Here is a 19,199-nt window from a genome sequence, read left to right on the forward strand (position 1 = left end):
TCAAAGCTATCCTCCCCAGAGCTACCCTGGTCAGACACGACACAACTTGACCAGAGGACATAATAATTTGAATATTTCATATCATGTTTGACCCACTCTCAGACTGTTTATTTCCTGTATCCTAAGCTTAGGACCCCCAAACATTGAACCCCCATGTGTCTTGTTTCCGGGCAAATAGGATCGTCGTCTACTACACCCGGACCCTCCCACTGACATGCACTACCCCAGAGAGACTAAACTAGACAGCTTCAGAAAAGTGCGGGGAAAGACCAGGCCAAGAAAAACGAAGAGGTCAAAGTTCTCATGAGGTTTCGGCGTTGACGTTCACGAGAAGACGATGAACAAAGAGGGACTAGTTTTGTAGCTTCGCTTACATGAACAGGGTTTGCATAGATAACTTCCCCGCAATCCAACCATCGTTCACAACTCTCATCGGTGTCTATTTCTGGTCTTACAACTGATTGATACATCACATTCCAAGTAAGAAAGGGAATACTAGGTCAAAAAATATAAACTATACAAAAAAACATACAACAGCGGGGATTCGCTGGTCGTCACCGACCCAACTACTAATCCGCCCCTTACCAGCTTATCTATGGGAGAGCGGACGGGATCCCGAGTTTTCTGATAGGTATGGTCGTATGTGCAAGCTGTGATCCCAAATGTTGATTATACACCCAGAAATCTAACACTGTTCCTATCGATGAGCTTCACCGGAGGAATGGTAACCGTAAGCTTTGAACAACCCATGTCGGTGTGTAGCCCTCTGGAATGATAGGTTTGTTTTTCAAATCCCAAATTGTACAGCTGCAATGCAACGCTGCACTGCGTCCGCGTCAGCAGCGGAGACGTTCCTCCCAAAGGGTATTGCCGCATCATTTCATCTTCCAGTGAAATGGCTAGAAGTCAATAGAGAACTTGACATCTTAATTTGGGGTGCAGAGAAGAATGCCAAGAGTGGGTCTTAAACACTATCACATTGCCGACCTACTTCGTCTCTCATGGTACAAGAGTGTGGTTTATGTGTTCCAGATGGATGGTGGAATGTCCCTTGGCTTTGCTCGGTTCCTGCGGATTGTCTCAGGTCTACAGGTCTCGTGTTGCTAATCAAAGTTTGGACCTTACAAAGTTAGTGGTAGTTGCCTGAGTCAAGTGATCAACAGCTTCAGGGTCTATCCCGACGTTCCCTTGTTTCCCCATGGGGTAAAGCAAGGGGTCCCTGGCATATCTGGTTATCAATCAATGACAATCATATCCATACCGTGTGCAGCGCAGTCATCTAGCAAGTATTGGTGGACAAATAAAAACCGACTACCGAGGTGCATGAAAAGTAGAGCAAGTTTAAACGACTTAAAGACCGCGGCTAGATGGTGGAAATAGACATCCGAAACGAAGACCAACAACTTTGACAACACATCCTTTGTCTGATCGAAATGCCATGGTTATGCCAACAATTCCAGGAACGCTTGTTTGATACTTCAACCATGGTAGTCACTATTTCCATTTCTCGAGACCAATTTCAACGGGTATAAGGAGGAGAATGACCAGGCATCTCTTGATAGGTAACTTGGTTCATCTCAGAGCTCGGATACTGCCCTGTCCAAGATGAAACAGGGCTGCTTGGATTATGTGCTGTGATTGTAGATTCACGCCACTCAGTTGTTGTGGGCGAGGCAACTCCAGGTTTCGGGTAGTTCTGGTTCATTGGCAACACGCTATCCCCTGGAGTCTGGGGAGCGTTTTGATGAGGAACCACAGCCGGTTGGACTTGTTGAATAGGAGGGGAGTTGTCGTTTCTTTTGTCCTTTCGGAGAAACCAGACCAGCCCAAGGATTAGAAATGAGAGGACGAGGAAGCCGCCGATAGAACCACCGACTATGGCTCCAATATTGTTTTTAGATCCGCCGCTACCACCAGGAATGATCGTTTCTGTGGGCTCTGCGACTGCAGTTGCTGACGACTCTGACGAAAGTGTGGACGAGCCGATGGTTGTCAGCTCTGAAGGCGTCACATCCGTCGGGTCAGCACTAAATATTGTTGTTGAGAAAGTACGATCATTCTGGTTGTTGTAGATGAAAGATACACTTTGATATCTTGTCATCGTACGGGATGAGCATTTGAATGCTCGTATGCCAGAAGGATAGGCATACGTTCCACAGTACGGGGCTGTTCTATCAGTGCTGTTGACCGTTAGTTAGGTACTCTCAAATAACATGATCAGCTTACCAGAGAAGGTTATAAGAATTTTCCTGGCAGACGTCATCGCAAAGTTCAGTATTGAGAGCATATTCTCTTTCCAAACACTGGAGATGCGCAGTTGTGCCGCAGAATATGGCGGTAACATGAGCCAGTTCCCAGCTGCACTGGGCTCCGTTTGAACAGGTGATCGCATTCCCTGGTGAACCTGATAGGAAACCACATGTCGAATCAGGGCTGACAACAACTGTGAAGGTCGTTTCTACTATAGTAGAAGCTTGTCTCCTCCCTAGATCCAGATGCTTTAAGGCTTGAAAGTCGGGCATGGGAGTTGGTGCAGGCTGATAGATATACCCAGCATCCCGCCGCTTCGTGGCTTCAGATATGGCCAACGCATCAGTCGAAATAGCATAGAAGCAGAGGGCAATCCAGTAGTACAGAATTTGATTCATGATGGTATCTTACTTTGACCAAAGGCTTTTGTGAGTAACTATGGAAAGAAAGATGAAAGGCACCTCGAGCGGGGTCTGTCAAGCCTTTTGCAGGTTCAGCTGAAAGAAGTCGTGTTACTAACCATAGCTTGGACCCTTGTTGTATGAAAAAGTTGATTGGTGCCAAGAACAAGGCGTTTTGATAGTCATTTTTCAAAGACATGGGAGAAAGCCTGGTCTGATGTCTCAGCTGCCCAGCAACTTAGGAGCCCGGCTGCTATGGCGATACACTTAATAAATAGTTTCATATTAATAAAGTAGGATAAAAAGAAAATCCTCTATCAAGATTGATCGCCATATCTATTGAAGGAAGAAAGTGAAGGTAACACCAGATCAGCGATCAGTCCAAAATCTTGTAGCATCGTGGAATTTGAGCTGAAAAGAACCCTGTCAGACTTGTCCAACGGCCATGCACGGCGTACGTATCATCTACCTAATGTATCTTAGAGCTACGGCTGATACTTTAGCCTTGTATTTTGGGCAATTACTGTCCAGAAATGTGTGCGTGGTTTATCATTGGGGCCCTAGTGACTAAAACTTTGGATAAGGACATTCTTCCAGGATATGCTTATAGTGAACTCTTCAACTTCTGATTTTCCCCCACCGTCTCTCGCGGATTCAGACAGTCATGACAAAAGTCAGCAATCTGAGATATGTAGCTTGTATTATTTTATCCAAATATCGATCGTCCTTTATCCATACTCTCATTATTGTCGTCCCTTCGCTCGATATAGCTAACAGATATATCTGTAGTCGTCAAAATATCATCCTCCGAACCCAAGTATTTTCTCTTGTTTATCTGATAACCCACAACCTTATTCATATTACCATGCTCGTAGTCATTGGACCTTGAGAAATCTCCATCACTTTCAAAAGCTTCCAGCCGAAGACCGTGCAAGGTTTGATTTCCACGCTGCAAGTCAATCCCTTCATTGCCTTTTGCCACCTCAATGAGTCGGTTGAGTAAGTGAAATTCAAGCTTTAACTTGATGCTATAAACAATTGTTTTGTACGCTGTCTGAAAGTCGTAGAAGTCGGCAAACTCAAGGACCAAAATCGGTATATTGAGCAGTATTATCACGACATTGACAATAAGTAAATGCCTGCGCATTCTTTGGACTCCCTTTCCGTGGAGCAACTCCTCGGCGCTAAAGAATGAGAAACAGGCTTTGATGTAAAGTGCCGAAATTATGAGTTCCTGTGAAAAAAAGACAGTGACTTGAATCTTCTCGTATATCTGATACGGGTGAACCCAAGAGTTGGAAGCGCTGCTGTTGGCGCCATACATGAGAATGATGATGGGAATATGCATAACCACGACATTTGTGATGATCATGGCCAACACGAGCCTGAGATAGAATTGGTTCCAGAATATGAGATGAAGTCGAGAGTATAAAACGAGTGATTGTCCTGTTATCATCATGACCCAGCCCACAGAGATAAGCGAGATGTAGAGGATGAAATTATCCGATGAGCAAAGGTTTTTGAGCAAGAAACCGATGGTATGCGGCGCAATACCGTTCGTAGCTGCGATGAAACTCCAGAAGTAGAGGCTCTTTCGGGTTTTGAACGTCGTTAAAATGACCAGATTGAGTTCCAGGACGTTGTAGAGAGAAATGCCCATACACACGGCAATGGGTAACAGATACGAGAGTTCATGATGGTCCTCGCGTCCAGAATAGCCCATGATGACTGTAAATAGGACGCCTTCGGGGCTTGGAGATTGGTTTGAGGATCATGATGAGAACCTCGAAAGAGGTTGAAGAAACGGAAAAGAGGAAAAGATAAATCACATCACAGATGAACCGAGGAACCGTTTTACAAGCCTCGTTATTACCGGGATCATTTCCCCCAGACGCTTGTGCTAATGATAAAGTGGCTTGTTTGGTGAGAGTTGACTGGTCGCTGTAATTAATCCTTCGTTTTAGGTGTGGTCAGTCCTGAGCCGTTGTCTTGGATGTAATCTTGCCGTCAAGCCAAGACGGGCTAATTAAACCCAATTGTTAATGTCTTTTTTACCTGGTGGACGTTGTTGATATTTCGCCATATTGTCTACTGGAAGCATACTAAGAATCACTTTGGGGCTTTTCTTATTTATGTCTTCACTTTTAAACTTTATTCTTGAAAGAAAAGACTAGATTGATGTTGCAAAGGGGCAGTAGGAGCATCAGTACTTTGCAGACAACAGGAGTTTGACCCCTGTCGATGGATTCTGCTAATCTCGCTTGAGATTTGATCGCCCTGTCACTTGAGACTCAATCACTAAAACAAGGCGACAAAATGCCTTTCTTAATGGTGGAACTATTCTTGGCATTCATGAGGCTAATATATATCTGACGTGATATTCGGTTCAATGGAGGGTCCAAGCCCAAACTAATACAAAGTGATTTTGAACTGCCGACAAGCCTGACTCTTTTCCGGCCCCCGAATTAGTAGGTCACTTTATGCTCCTTAGACTATGGTTCTTAGACTACTTGTTGTTTTAGCCTAAGACTTAGGAAGCCATTTTCTGCTACCCACTAGCCAGCAGACCTGTCATAGTCAACCTCGGCTCAACTCAAGACGACAAGCTTACAATGCCTTCTTGTCAATCCAGCTCACAAAACCAAACTTGCCCTCTGGTGTTTGGAACACGTCCTTGGGAGATTTATAAGGCTTTGCTTCCTTGTCAGTCAACACCTTTGTAATTCCACCGTCCTTCAAAGCCTTGACATTGTACCCGGGGCCGTAATCATTCCACGTAGCCATAAACGTGTAGTTGTCCACACGAGGTGTATTTGGGTTCCATTTGATATATCCTGCGGGAAGGATAACGCTATCAAAGTAGGATCTCATAAAGATAGACTTGTGCTGCGAATTCCACGGTCGTCCCAACGGACATTTTCCAACTAGGTCTCTGGCAATGGTGGCGTTTGAGGGAATGACCTGAGAGTTGTCGATGTATACGCCGTATTTGTTAGTAAAAGTTGTATTTGTACCCTTCCAAGCTGTTATTCCTCCGTTGCAGTTTCGAAGAGATAGTGTCGAGCGATCAATCCATGCTGTCCCGAAACCGTACAGGAAGTCAGTCTCTCCAGCGATGATATTGTCATAGAAAAAGGCATTTCCAAGCTTTCCGACATAAACCTATTCAAAACGTGAGCCGCTTAGATCTCAGTCATCGACTTGAAAAGGAAGACTTACGGTATCTTGATAGCTGTAGAATCCACAAGAGTAAAACCCGGCATTCGCCCTACTGACGCCAACAGCGTGAGCAGGTCCAACCGATCTCGGAGCAAAGTCGTTCCTGAAATCGATATTGTACGCTCGGAAATCAGTGCAGCCGAAAGGAGTATTGGGTGGAACAGGCCAACCCGTTGGACCAGCTCCGGTCAGAGTAGCATCCAGGTTTGGTCCCACAGTCAGCACACTCGTGTACACATTGTCACTCATGCTTCCATTGTTGGTGTTTGCCAAGTTCCACCAAATCTGCACATCGTTCTGTGCTGTGGTGTTGACATCGATGTCTGCGTAGAGATCTTTCGTCCAAGGTTTGTTAGAAGCGCCGATTAGGTGCAAGGGCCCTCTCCTGGTGACGTTCAGCTGTTCTGTATAATCACCAGGGGCGATTAGAATGTGTCCAGCTGTTGTGGTGTTTCCCAGAGAATCAATGGCGTCCTGTATAGAAGAAAAGTCGGAGCGGGGATCATTCTTGGCGACGAAGAGAGTTCCTTTTGGACAACCTTCCGTGGCACGTTTTGTCTGACGTTGACATTTCTTGTAAGTGTCCACAGGACCTTTGGGGGAAGCATCGGCAGGGGAAAGGAGAGCTGCGGCAACAAATGCCGTTTTTAGGATGAAGCCTTTCATCTCGAGTTAGGTGTCGATTCAAGAACACAGGTCTTAATGCCCGTGGGATCATCTGAGATATATCAATCTCAAGTTCTATATGGATACATATTAAGGAGATGCGCGTTCAGGGAAAGATAGTTGAATTGTATAAATCCACAAATCATCATCAAGAATCTCCATAACCAGCATTCTCACATATAGAGATCCGGATATGAGATGCCGTAGCGACTTAATAGTCGATGGAAGCCGGCAATGAACCATGACAAGACTAGATCGGTCTTTGAAATTTCCACCAACGAAAATTACAGGTTAATCCTAGCAAAAGGAACATGACGCTATTCGGAAATTTGGGGATGCAGCTAGTTGGGGGTTGATGAGTTGGGGTTTTGCGGGGAGAGATGATCCATCTTTTAAACCCCCACGGGGTAATTACTGTTGAACAAGGATCAATTTTAAATTAGGTGAGTGATTGTCGATTGTACTTATACCTGCCCAATAATCTGATCTATTGGCAAAATAGGCGGATAGCTTGTGGTTCTCCAGATGCTGGTTTTAAACTCATACTTGTATGATTCGCTTTTTACTACAAACATACCTACCTGACACCTCTGACATGCACAATTGTTGCATAATTCCTTGCTATCGTTATTCACACTTCTTTTAATAGACATCCAAGCCTCTCCTTGTATCATCAATCTCTTGTCATGATGCAAATCCGCATACCAAGACAAAAAGGAAGGTTATCGTTACTACACAACGTCATCTGCCAGTATCTCTAACAATTCCCACTCACAAGATACTTAGACTATAGCTCAATGACGAGGGTGATCAATGCAGTGTTGCATTAAGCGGCTCCGACGTATAACAAGATCAACTATTGTTTAAAAAGTGGTGCATGTCACTCTGTTAAGATCAACCACAGGGTATCAGAAAGATTAGTCGCGGGAACCATAAGAGACGAAATTAGTAGGTCATCTTATGCTACTTAGACTGGAGTCTTGGGTAATTTATTTCTGTACCCTAAACTTGTATGTTGATTTTCCTGTTATCTACTAGATTAACCCCATCTTAAGATATCATGTATGACACTTGACCTGTGTGGAATTGAGCAGTAGATTTTCATATTATAACCTTCTTCAGTTGATTGATAAGCTTATCACATTAATCACGCCATTTTATCTTGATTCCATGTCGCCTAGCCCGTGTGTCCTCCCACATCCCGATAGCCACGCATCTTGTTTTACCACTTAGAACATGTGTCAAACAAATCATTACGCAAATCAATATAACCCCCCTCGGATATAAAATCTGTTTTCTGTTCTGTTTTACTCTTTTGTGGCTGATGAAACGTGCTGGGCGATATTCCGCGACATGTTCTGAAACAAACCTCTTGGTTAAAGCATGCCCCTTCTCGCGAGTATTACCCAAGTTCGTCTTTTTCTTTCCGCATCGATTCGATGAGATTCATTACATCGTAATCTGTTGCAATTGCGGCTCTGCAAAGGCTTGGTCTATGTGTCAACTTCAAAACACTCCACAAGTTTCGTCTCGTCCCATAAGAAAAAAAGAGAGAAAAATTCATGATGAGAAATGCAGTATAAAGATGGGCCCGCATGACTTTTGAGTAGAATCGTCTGACTTGGGAAAATCAGCCTTCTCTAGTTCCTCTTTCTTAATATTCTTCTCTTCTTTAGTGTCTTTCTTTTTGCCTCCCGGTGAGGTTTTATACTATTTGTTTTCAGTTGGCTGGGCCTTCTTTATCAGTTTTCTCACTTCTCTAAATCCTCCAATCTTCCTAACTTGTTGATTCTTTTGTTTTATTCTTCATAAAAAATGATGATCAAAGGTTTCTTGTGGGCTGCAGCCGTGTCTGCTATGCCTCTTGTCGAGATGTCCCCTCGACAACTCCACACGATGGAACAGAACAAACCCTTGACGAGTAAGTCCACTTTAAGTCTCGCCAAAAGAATCGGGTCTGACACCTTGGCAGTTCGAAAGAATCCATCTCTAGCTCCCCGAGCCAACAGAATCATCCCTGTTGTGGTTGGAGGACCCCAGGATACTTTCGTTCCCAACATGATTCGAGCAGCCGTTGGTGATGTGATTCAGTTTCAGTTCAGCAATGGAAACCATACTGTCACACAAAGCTCTGAGGACTCTCCCTGTCAACCTCTCCAGGCGACGCAGTCTGGTGTGATTCACAGTGGCCACATTCCTTTTGTGGATGGACAGGTTACTGTTGGAACATTCAATGTTCCTCTTACCAGCGTGGATCCAATCTACCTTTATTGCGCCACTGGACCGCATTGCCAGCTTGGCCAAGTCATGGCCATCAACCCGTAAGTGTACAAGTAGACGTACCCTCGAAACAACTGCTAACTTTGTCTAGTCCCAGCGAGGCAAACTTGGTCGAGTTCAACAAGAAGGCCAACGGTGCTCTAGCTAATGTTGATGCTGGCGAAGCTACAGGTGGAACAGTCGGAGAGATTCCTCTAGCTGAAGCTGCTTTCACTCCCGCCCCTCCTGATGATGGTGCTCCTCCTGCACCTCCCGTTGCAAGCCCTCCTGCTCCCCCAGCTGATACTCCTGCTGTTGCTCCGACTCCTCCTGTAGTTGAGACTCCACCTGCAGCTCCCCCTCCCGCCGAAGCTCCTGCTGAGGTTCCAGCTGCTGAACCTGAGGCAATATCCATGGGAGAGCACTACTAGAGACTTGTTTCATGGAAAGGTTAGGATATTAGATATTTAGAGTAACTACTTGGAGTGTCATGATAAAGAAGGGGAGGAGTTTTCTTCCTTCTTATGTCACTGAAATTATACTTATTTGAAAAGGCAATGACATGACTCTTTACATCCGTGATACTATTTGCAGGTTTGTATTGATCTTTTCTTACTGTGTTTTTCATCTCGCCGGGATAAAATAATTGTGCTTAGGTAAAAGTGAATGATCAATCATTGTTCTCCTTCGAAACTTAAGCATCTCTTATTTTTGTGAGGGATATGGCAAAGGACTAACAAATAAGTTACCTGCCTAAATAAGATGCCATCACGGATATTCGGCACAGTGACTCATCCCTATAGATCCTTCTGAACTTTACATACTAGATAGTTTAATAGTATGGGCCACCAGGAGACTTGGTAAGAAGCGTTGGATTGGTTCGTCTTACGCTATTTGCGAATACGGATACGAATTTTGCATAGTTCTGTAGTATATGTTGACATTTATCAAAACACCAACGGACAACCTGGACATTTCCTAATTATCAATTCTATTACAGCAGCTCAAAATGGAAATATCTCAACAATTCATCCGCTTAGAAAGCCTGGCAGACGTCGAAACCGCCGGCCAAGGTCTAGAATGCCTCGTCTACAAAGCAACAAGTCCAACCTACGGCTCAGTTGTTCTCAAGATACCACGAGTCAAAGTCTACCAAAACGCCAATGACTTCAACGTTGAGGCCAAAGATTTGATTCGGCAAGAAATTTACATATATCGTCTTCTTCAGGACGGGTCGGTTCCTGTGCCTAAGCCGTACAAGTACCTCGAACATGATGGATATCCGGCCATGCTGTGCGAATATGTGGACAATGATGGAACAGACATCACTTGTGAGGAGATGGGTCGTGTGGTAGCACTGATACATTCTACACCCTTGGATAACCCACTGTTCAAGACGGTGGCCTCGGAGACGCCGGATGTCTTTTCGACAATGGAACAAAGATTGCAACGGCGCTTCTCTGTTTTATCAACGACGGTTCCCGAGGCTTCAACCTGGATACAAGACTGGAGTCATATCCACGCCATACTCAGCGGCCTAAAACGCTTTCCGTCGAGTCTTTTGCACATGGACTTCCGCGACGTCAATCTTCGTCACAACAAAGGTCGCATTAGTGCTGTCATTGATTGGACCAATGCGCTCATAGGCCCAGCAGCTATTGATATTTATCGCACTCTGGAGTTCAGCCAGCTTGGAGGGGGCTTCATCAAAGGATACTCCGAGGTGGCAACATTTCCTGAAGTGACTGCGCAAGAAGAGTGTTTGCTTCGACTAGATGCTGCGCTTGTGCTGGCGTTGGTATTTACGTGCGAAGCCCCGGATCCTGTGAGGGGAGAAGCTGCGGTGAATAGAGTGAAGGAGCTTTCGGAAAGTCTTTTCAAGTAATCTTTGACAAGTACCCATGAGAACGTTGGTGTTCAGTGGGTGAGAATAAAAGCATCAGTTGGGAGATGAAAGATCCAACGGGTTTGTGTACCTTCCTGGTAGACATGTATTGCATTGATAGATTATGTGATAGTCAACCTACTTGAGCGAAGTAAAAGAATTTGCACAGAAACCCAATGGATTTACTCGAAAGTTGCAACTATCCGATTATCACAGACAGCTATTGATGGCACATATAGCTTAGCTCTCAGCTCTATCGTCAGGGTCATGATAGCTCTGAGCTCATGTGGACCCTTGAAAGTGGAACTTTGAGCTTAACGCCGGCATCGGCGACCGATGGTCCGGAACCCCGCATCCGGAATTTAATTTACCTCATGTCGAGATTGAGGGGCTCATGACGATTAATTTATTATGATGTTCACTTTTGTTGGGGAAGTGCAAGTTTTGTTCATTTCTTCATTTATTCTTCATCTCAGAGCAATCGCAGATGGCTCAAGTTGTGAATGATCTATATGGGAAAACTGGTCTTTCCATCATGTTGTGTCCAAATGTACTAATCCCAGCTCCCAATAGACCTTTCAATCCTTTTTCGCTCATCTGCAAGGTATCATAAAATTCTCATGCTTTTTGCTGTGTCCTTTGTAGTAGAGATATAATTAATTTACTGGGGGAGAACCTTCTCCTTGGCAAGAGGGGTGAATCGAAGGTAAGGCTTGACGATGCGGAACTCAGGGAACAGAGTCTTGGCCTCCTCGTTCTTGACGGAGGGGTGGACAATGACGTCCTCACCAGGGACCCAGTTGATAGGTGTGGTGATGCGGTACTTGTCACCGGTCTGGAGGGAGTCGATGACACGGAGGACCTCGGCGGCGTTGCGGCCGGTGGAGGCAGGGTAGGAGAAGATGGTGCGGATGGTCTTCTTGGGGTCGATGATGAAGACGGATCGGATGGTGAAAGCAATGCCCTTCTCATCAACGTTGGTAGCATCCTGCTGGTCGATCCTGTAGAGTGTTAGCTTTTTGCAGAAAGACGCTTAAATAGGTAGCAATCTTACATGTCGTAGAGGAGAGAAACCTTGCGCTCCTTGTCGCCAATGATGGGGAACTCAACGTTACCGCCGGTAACCTCACCAATGTCCTTGATCCATCCCTCGTGAGACTGGATGGTGTTGGCGGAGAGACCAATCAGCTTGACATTGCGCTTGGTGAACTCGGGCTGGAGCTTGGCAAAGGCACCGAGCTCAGTGGTGCAGACGGGAGTGAAGTCCTCGGGGTGGGAGAAGAGGATGACCCAGCTGTCGCCGATGAAGTCGTGGAAGTCAATGTTTCCCTTTGTGGTCTCGGCCTGGAAGTTGGGGGCGGTAGAGCCCAGACGAAGAGCAGGAGCAGACATTTTGTGTGTGGGTGTGAAGGATCTTGTGAAGAAGAGGTATGAAGAGGAAGAGAGATGAAAGAGTAAGAGACAGCGGGGGTCGGGGGAGAGGGATTATATAGACTGGTATGGGACAGGATGGAACGAAAAAGGTGCCAGCTTGGCATCAGTTGACGATTAGGGAGAGCTTACAGATGATACCTACCTTGTTGGCGCGACTGGAGCTAGTGAATGACGATCTGGGCTCTATGGCCGCGCTGTTGAAAGACGCCACGAGGCCTGTGATATTGGTGATTGGGAGAGCCAAGCTTGGGGGATGCTGGCGTTGCAGCCGTGCCCCCTCCATGACCTGAGGATTATACTCCATATATTGCTGTTATTATTATTAACTACTTTACAAATACACCTGCCTTGATGTACTCCATCCTTATAATCCCTTAATATATTTTTCCTTGGGCTCTTTATTGTTATACAGATATACAGTTCCTAGACAGTTCCCCAGGTCCATCATGACAACCCCACCAAAATAAAAAGACGTCCACAGAAGGTCCCCCACCATCCGTATCATTCTCCGCCCCTCACTTGAACCCCAGAGGGGCAAGGCTCAGTATTGCGTGCTGCAGACACAACATGATTGGTTGTTTCTCGCGCATTGTGCCCTCTGTCGCAATTGACTTGTTCCTGACGCAATTCCTGGGCGATGACCCGGCGAGATTTGTAAGACTCGGAAGTCGGGGATGTAAGATGGGCTTATCTTGAAGACGCCATGGCAACCAGGTCATCACACAATAATCAGAAGGTGACCTCTATAGTATTCCACATGACATTTTAATCCACTCTTGAGCATTGTTTTGAAAGAGACAATATCGACCGTAGGTTGGTGTCTGTCTTGTTGATAGTAAGTCTAGGGTATTCCATACGAAAGACCAGATCGCCTCTTTGAACAATGACTTCCGACCGTATACCTCAGAAAAGAGCAAAGGAAACCTACATCGCTCACATAAATACTAGTGTTGAGTAGAATCTAATTGATCCATTCACTAACAATAGCATGAATCATCCGGTTGCTGACTTGCAGTACGCGGCATCCAACGTTTTGGTCAATTGCCCTAGATAGGTCGAACCAGATCCGTCTGTTGACGGAGCAGAGCCCCAGCTTGGAGGTCCTCTCCCGACGGAGAAAAGAAAAAACAGGTAGCTGAAGAATCTTGAACCTTCCGGCAAGTTACAGAACCACCACCACATTGAGATCACGCGGGCTTCATTTCGCACGATCTTCACACTCGACATGCAACAACAGTGTCCAGACTTAGACACAGACATGATCCTAGTCTTCAACAATTAGATCAGGCCGCGTGGCCTAATGGCTAAGGCGCTAGATTTCGGCTTTCGAGCAATTCGTGAAATCTCTAGAGATTCCAGGTTCGACTCCTGGCGTGGTCGATTTTTTGTCTTTTGCCGGTGATATCTTTATCAAGTCTCGCTTCTTTTTGCCAAGCCGTGCGTCATTTGTTTCATGGCTTTATTCATGTTCAGGTCATGTCCACGCATAAACGGAAATCTGTTTAAATTCGAGACTGTTTTTGGCGCCATTTTTCTGTTTCGCTTTCGCCTCATGCATGTACGGCTGAGGCGTACGCTATCACTGTAGTAAGCTTAAAATTAGAACCTAGCTCAATCCTGCATTCTGCATCACTTCATCTTTTGAGGAATGTCCAAAGTCAAGGGGCAATCTTGGCAATTTTGTTTGATGGAGCCCTGTAAAGTACAGAATGTTTGTACCGGTGACATTCTCCAAACTTCAATTGCGATCGTCTTGACCATCTCGGCGCAAATCAAGGCTCTTGACATAATCTGAAACTTGGGACATTTAGAGATTAACTTAGCGCCAGAAGCTAAATAATACTACCGCAGTCTGCGTAGCAAAATCTACTAGTATAGTGACCAAAAGCACTGTAAATGTGACACGCGTCGGGGGTAAACTTTCCCTGTTTCCAATCGTCACTCACGGTTCATCAACATCGAATCAAATACCGTCATGGATTAAGGGGTAGTGGAGAAAACCATCAACGACAGGCATGGATCTTCTAGTTTGGAACTGGGATATTTTTCGGTCAAGGAGATAATACAGTTAGACACCCCAGACCATTGTTAATTGATCTTTTCTTCTTCTTGAGTCTTTTGTTCTATTTTGTTTCTTCTTGGTGTCTTGGATTGTAACTACAAGGGGATACAGTCATTCTTTTTTATCCTGGTAGAACATCCGTCTTGAGGATGATGTTCACCATGTCACGTCCATCAGTCTTGACGTGCGTTATCATCGCGGCCAGCGTCTCTCTTTTCCTGGTCGTCTTTACATTCTTCCAAGAATCATTAGAAGTCCCCTGGACATATGTACACAGCAAAGCAGAAGAGTACATCAACCCTAACACAACAACAGCAATTACAACTCCAACATCTTCATTGTACGTCTTTTCTCAGTCCATCACGCTATTCCGCCACCCCGCCGAAGACAAACTTGGCAACTTCTCTTGGCTTACGCTAACGATTAATCTTAAACTTTAAGACCAACACAGCAAACCGATATTCCCGTATTGAACTGCAACGATCCTTATCGTCAACCTGGATATCTCTACATCCCAGCTGATATAAACGGTACCGACCAATACAAGAAGACGCAATGGATTCCCTTCACCGACGACTTCCTCGAGGCTGAATCGCCCGATTACGCTGTCTATCCTGCCGCCGGCGAGGTCATCTTTAATGCGACCGAACCCGAGCCTGACTTTATCAAGCACTCTTCCACACCGCGACAATGGCTACCCGACGCCATCGCCGAGAGCGTTCGTCGAAAGAAGGCCATAAAAGCCAACGCCGACACCAAGGCTGACGCCTATGCTCCCATGAAGAACGACGGCGATTTCGGCTGGCTCTGGGGTCGTCGCATTGTTCTGTTCAGCGACTCTGTCGATCGATTCATGATGCAATTCTTCTGCAGCGAGTTCAAGCACAACATGAAGCAGCCCAAGGCCCACACTATCGCCAGCTGCAGCATCCCCGAGTTCAACCTAACCTTCGTCCACTGGCACTTTGCCGGTTCCATGACGTACCGCCCGGACTGGTGGTGGATGGACGATATGGAGGAGATCGCTTTTGAGGAGCGTTGGGACAAGTACTGGACACCTATGTACGACCAGGTTCGCGGTCCCAACAACAGACCAGACCTGATTCTCTGGCAGAACGGCCTCTGGGACCAGCGCGCTTTCTGGGAGGCTGGTGAAGCGAACCACGAGAAGGATGTGTATCCCATGGGATCGCGCGAGCGCCAATTGGTCTGGCAAGAAGTGCGCTTCGCTGCTGCTCGTATCCGCGACTTTGTCAAGCGCATCTCCACCGAATTCGGCGACGCGCCGACCATGTTCCGCAGCATGACAATCCATCGTGTCAGTGACGCCAGGGATGGATCTATCTACGATCTCGAGCGATTATCCCGTGCGATTGCGGCCAAGGCTGGACATGAAGTGTTTGAATGGGGACGCATGATTGCTTCCCTCTCGATGCTATACAAGGACCAGACGCATCCTGGACGAGGACCGGCGAGTTGGCTTTGGGGAAACATGGTGCTTGAGTATCTTGCCCGTGTGGGTGAGGCAGGAGATGAGAAGAGAAAGCCTTACTTTGATGGATGGGACAAGTGCCATTCCGAGTTGGTAAGCTGGGGCGGACGATAGTCATAACACATATTATGAATAGAATAGACTAATTAGAAAGTTCAACGTCTGAACTCTATCTGTGTCTGTTACTGTAACCGTCTATCAAGCTCGCACATGATCGCGGAGCATACACTGGCTGTTGAAGTCTGAGTTCTCAAGCAGTCAACGCAAAACAGTTCATGACAATTCGCCTCGAAACACGAAGCAGTCTGTCGATAACTCAATTGCTGGTATGAGCTGTAATCACTTTCTGACATATTCGATCTTCCTTGCAAGCCAACATCCAATCGTCAAGCCAACAACAGCACCCTTATCATCACGACGGAATACAAGTGTCCAGTCACCAGGCGGCTTCGCGTCCATACCTCGCGGGTTTGCAAGTGCCCACACATCATCACCTAGATATCTCATGAACTGAGCCGGACTCTGGCCCAAGAAGCCATCGAACGTGCCAAATACTAGACCGCCTTGATTGACGCAGTGGAAAGTCGAGTTGATCTCTGGGGAGTAAAAGTCACCTTCGAATGGCGAACTATCTATAGCGATGGCTCCAAGAGTGAGACGCTTGGCGGTGATGGCTCGGTTCTCCTTTAGACGCTGGATGCGAAGAATGTCACCGTTGATTACAGCCGCCATACCCTTGGATTCGCCGCGCTCGGGGTCGGTTAGTTTGACAGGCTCGACGTAGTTAGCATATATGACCAGGACCTGACCCTTCTGGCCGAGGGTCACAGTAATAGCCAACTGAGTACCCTCGTCGAGATAGACACCCGGCCAGGCACGGGATGCTTCAACCAGAGCAGGCGCAGTTGGCTTTTGAAGACTCAAGATGTTTTGGATAATATACTCCGATAGCGTTGCTGCGTCAGCCTCGTGGTTGAACATGACCACGACTGACAATCGTTCCTCTGGTACGTGAGCTCGATAGAGTCTGTAGCCACGCAAAGCACCTCCGTGACCGATAGCCCCCACGCTTCCAATCTCGGTATGAGCAAAACCCTGCGCATATGTCGAAGGGACACCGTCACTGAACGTCGAGGGCTGGATGATCTTGCGGTACCAGCTCTCAGGATCAAACAGGCTACGATCGAGGAATGACTCATAGGCAATCATGTCAGTGAGAGACGCGATGATGCCGGCGTCACCGGCCCATTCGATGCGGTTCTCGGCGGGTATGTAGCCGCGCAGCTCATCCCCTTCATATCCGACACATGGTGGGGGTAGCTTTGCTGAATCTGCACACAGCTCTGCAGTCTTCATGCCCGCAGGCACAAAGATTCGCTCGTTGAATAGGGATACAAGTGACTCCCCAGTCGTAGCCTCGACTACTCGTCCTACAATGTTGAAGTTGGTATTGGAGTAAGAGTACTCAGTGCCCGGCTCAAAGTGAAATGACTTGAGACTATCAAGCATGGGGCCATTGTGATCAGCCAAGGAGTACGGGTCCTCTGGCTTTGCACCCCAGAGCAAAGTGATGGCCCAGTAGTCGCGAATGCCAGATCGATTGTTGCACAGATCATCCAGCTTCAGCTTTCCAGTCTTGGCTAGCTCAGGTAGAAGCTCCTTTAGCTTAGTCTCAAACTGCTCCCTGACATCACCCTTGGCCTTGAGAGCTGGAGTCGGATTGCGCTCTAGATCCACGACCAAGGCGCAGAGCATCTGCTTGGATATGGAGCAGATGGGAATTTGAGTGTCTGCAGTCATGGGTATCCGGCGGTTGAAGTCTGCATAACCCCAGACGCGATGGTCCACGAGGGCGCCTTCTGATAGGACAGCGATGGCACCGCCTGGACCGCGGATGCGGGAAGGGATGGCCTTCAAGACATCGTCTACTATTTGCTTTGATACTGGCATCTTCTTCCTTTTTGTTCTTGTCTTTTAGAAGTTGTTCAGTTGGTTGATTACTTGTGCGGGGTTGAAGTTCTGACAAGACGTAATTGGAAGGTGGGACAGTCAATTGGACTGCACTTTGAGGGTGCATTTGATAACTCAGCCGCCTACTAGTCTACTATGTTATTCACTACAATACACTCGTCCTATCGAGTTTGTTGAGTACTCTCTTTGATACAATTTCACTTCATTTTGCCACACCATCGCACTGTTTACTCAAGCTGGTTTAGAGTAAGCAGCCACGGCTCCACTGCGTTACAGGACAGAAGCTTGGATCTAGACACGACTTTCACACGCAATAGCTCATCATTTGTTACTTGACGGGTTATTTTCAATGCCGAAGGCTGCTCAGGGGTCATCATCTTGTACAACATTGATCGGCATCCCTATTTCATGATATACATCAGAGACCACACCATACCTGGTAGTATGCAGTCCTTATAGTATCAGAAAAATCGATGGCTGGAAGCATAAGAGACGAAATTAGTGAGTCAGTTTATGCTCCGTAGACCATGGCTCTTAGGCTACTTACTTATTTGTGTACCCTAAGAGTTAGGAGGCTAACTCTCAGGCAGCTTGGAATTCTGGCGGCCTAATCTCAGCTGACGAGGCTCAAGGGTATCATATATCATGTTTAGTATGTGCTCAGCTAAGTCCGTGTACGTACGAGCTTCTTGACCTGTCAGCCTTGTTTTGCTGGTGACGACGCTTTGAGCCCTTGTTCTCTAACGTTAGTTTGTGCCACGACCGAGGGTCGGTTTGGGAACAAACAGATCTACATATCACTTGTCATTAGTAAATTAATTTCTCTATCATAAGTTCCATAGGAGGTCGAATCAGCAGATCAACCGCGTAAATGACTCGGTGTTGTGGAGGGCCTGAGCTGTTAAGAAAAGTGTGGTGAATGCTCACGGGCCCGAAGTGCGAATACGAAAAACCCTTCAACTTCAACTATGTTGGTGGCAGAAGCAAGCATTGATAATTTCAATCAAATCATTGCAGAAAGATATGTATTTATGCTATACTTATGATCGTTGCGAGCATAGCTATATCGCGCACTGAACTTGAGCTTGGATTATATAGCCCTTGCATCTCTCTGGGTGTTGTCTTTAGCTTCATAATGATTCGTCCATAAGAGACGTCGTAATAGATTGGCCGTTGTGCGGACCCGGGACCAGCGAACCCAGAAAGCTGGGTGACCCTTGTCGTTACTGAAGAAAAAAGTGCCCAACTTCTTCTACCCGAGATTCTAGGGGCTCAAGGGCCAACATTACCGGTTTTTCCTTTGAATTAGGGGGTCCCATCGGTGAGCTAATATCCCTCTCCATCTGTCAGGTGGGGTTCGTCCGAAGAACTACCTATAGCGAGAGCATTTTAAGACTTCTCCATCGTCCTGACTTTGCATTACATATAGCAAGGGTAGTAATAGTAACGCCAAAATTAAATATCTTGGCTTATGAATAATTTGTTTAATGTTTTGTTAAATGTTTTGGTCTGTTCCTTCATGCTGGGATGTGCTATCCTTGACTGTTTCCCCTGTGGCTC

At 46.4% G+C, this 19,199-nt stretch overlaps 8 protein-coding genes and 1 non-coding gene across 9 annotated transcripts; 4 read left to right on the forward strand and 5 right to left on the reverse strand.

The window, feature by feature from the left end:
* Positions 1 to 1,199: 1,199 nt before the first annotated feature.
* On the reverse strand, positions 1,200 to 2,741 carry EDB82DRAFT_245258 (uncharacterized protein). The gene is made up of 2 exons (XM_025727608.2): positions 2,227 to 2,741; positions 1,200 to 2,180 (listed from the first exon to the last, which is right to left on the reverse strand). The coding sequence occupies exons 1-2, from the start codon at positions 2,646 to 2,648 to the stop codon at positions 1,520 to 1,522; spliced, it is 1,083 nt and encodes a 360-aa protein (XP_025582058.2). The 5' UTR covers positions 2,649 to 2,741; the 3' UTR covers positions 1,200 to 1,519.
* Positions 2,742 to 3,333: 592 nt separating this feature from the next.
* EDB82DRAFT_506829 (uncharacterized protein) lies at positions 3,334 to 4,456 on the reverse strand. Its single transcript, XM_025727609.2, has one exon. It carries the CDS (start codon positions 4,372 to 4,374, stop codon positions 3,358 to 3,360), a length of 1,017 nt encoding a protein of 338 aa, XP_025582059.2. The 5' UTR covers positions 4,375 to 4,456; the 3' UTR covers positions 3,334 to 3,357.
* Positions 4,457 to 5,172: 716 nt separating this feature from the next.
* Positions 5,173 to 6,536, reverse strand: EDB82DRAFT_464346 (pectin lyase fold/virulence factor; the record flags this gene model as incomplete). The annotated part of the gene is made up of 2 exons (XM_025727610.2): positions 5,173 to 5,813; positions 5,871 to 6,536. The coding sequence occupies 2 exons, from the start codon at positions 6,534 to 6,536 to the stop codon at positions 5,259 to 5,261; spliced, it is 1,221 nt and encodes a 406-aa protein (XP_025582060.2). The 3' UTR covers positions 5,173 to 5,258.
* Positions 6,537 to 8,247: 1,711 nt separating this feature from the next.
* Positions 8,248 to 9,353, forward strand: EDB82DRAFT_245271 (uncharacterized protein). Its single transcript, XM_025727612.2, has 3 exons — positions 8,248 to 8,457; positions 8,509 to 8,857; positions 8,908 to 9,353. Exons 1-3 carry the CDS (start codon positions 8,352 to 8,354, stop codon positions 9,224 to 9,226), a joined length of 774 nt encoding a protein of 257 aa, XP_025582061.2. The 5' UTR covers positions 8,248 to 8,351; the 3' UTR covers positions 9,227 to 9,353.
* A 428-nt stretch (positions 9,354 to 9,781) lies between these two features.
* Positions 9,782 to 10,935, forward strand: EDB82DRAFT_538743 (kinase-like domain-containing protein). Its single transcript, XM_025727613.2, has one exon. It carries the CDS (start codon positions 9,805 to 9,807, stop codon positions 10,678 to 10,680), a length of 876 nt encoding a protein of 291 aa, XP_025582062.2. The 5' UTR covers positions 9,782 to 9,804; the 3' UTR covers positions 10,681 to 10,935.
* A 161-nt stretch (positions 10,936 to 11,096) lies between these two features.
* On the reverse strand, positions 11,097 to 12,425 carry EDB82DRAFT_464350 (thioredoxin-like protein). Its single transcript, XM_025727614.2, has 2 exons — positions 11,735 to 12,425; positions 11,097 to 11,681 (listed from the first exon to the last, which is right to left on the reverse strand). The coding sequence occupies exons 1-2, from the start codon at positions 12,070 to 12,072 to the stop codon at positions 11,342 to 11,344; spliced, it is 678 nt and encodes a 225-aa protein (XP_025582063.1). The 5' UTR covers positions 12,073 to 12,425; the 3' UTR covers positions 11,097 to 11,341.
* Positions 12,426 to 13,400: 975 nt separating this feature from the next.
* On the forward strand, positions 13,401 to 13,494 carry EDB82DRAFT_t178. The gene has a single exon. It is a non-coding gene; the product is annotated as a tRNA-Arg (tRNA).
* A 611-nt stretch (positions 13,495 to 14,105) lies between these two features.
* EDB82DRAFT_506841 (uncharacterized protein) lies at positions 14,106 to 15,796 on the forward strand. The gene is made up of 2 exons (XM_025727615.2): positions 14,106 to 14,516; positions 14,618 to 15,796. Exons 1-2 carry the CDS (start codon positions 14,326 to 14,328, stop codon positions 15,780 to 15,782), a joined length of 1,356 nt encoding a protein of 451 aa, XP_025582064.2. The 5' UTR covers positions 14,106 to 14,325; the 3' UTR covers positions 15,783 to 15,796.
* On the reverse strand, positions 15,797 to 17,744 carry EDB82DRAFT_506843 (beta-lactamase/transpeptidase-like protein). Its single transcript, XM_025727616.2, has one exon. It carries the CDS (start codon positions 17,616 to 17,618, stop codon positions 16,008 to 16,010), a length of 1,611 nt encoding a protein of 536 aa, XP_025582065.2. The 5' UTR covers positions 17,619 to 17,744; the 3' UTR covers positions 15,797 to 16,007.
* Positions 17,745 to 19,199: the final 1,455 nt, after the last annotated feature.

This window comes from Fusarium venenatum (genome assembly GCF_020744135.1).
Source record: "Fusarium venenatum strain MPI-CAGE-CH-0201 chromosome Unknown EDB82scaffold_3, whole genome shotgun sequence".
In the NCBI taxonomy this organism is placed as follows: Eukaryota; Fungi; Ascomycota; class Sordariomycetes; order Hypocreales; family Nectriaceae; genus Fusarium; species Fusarium venenatum.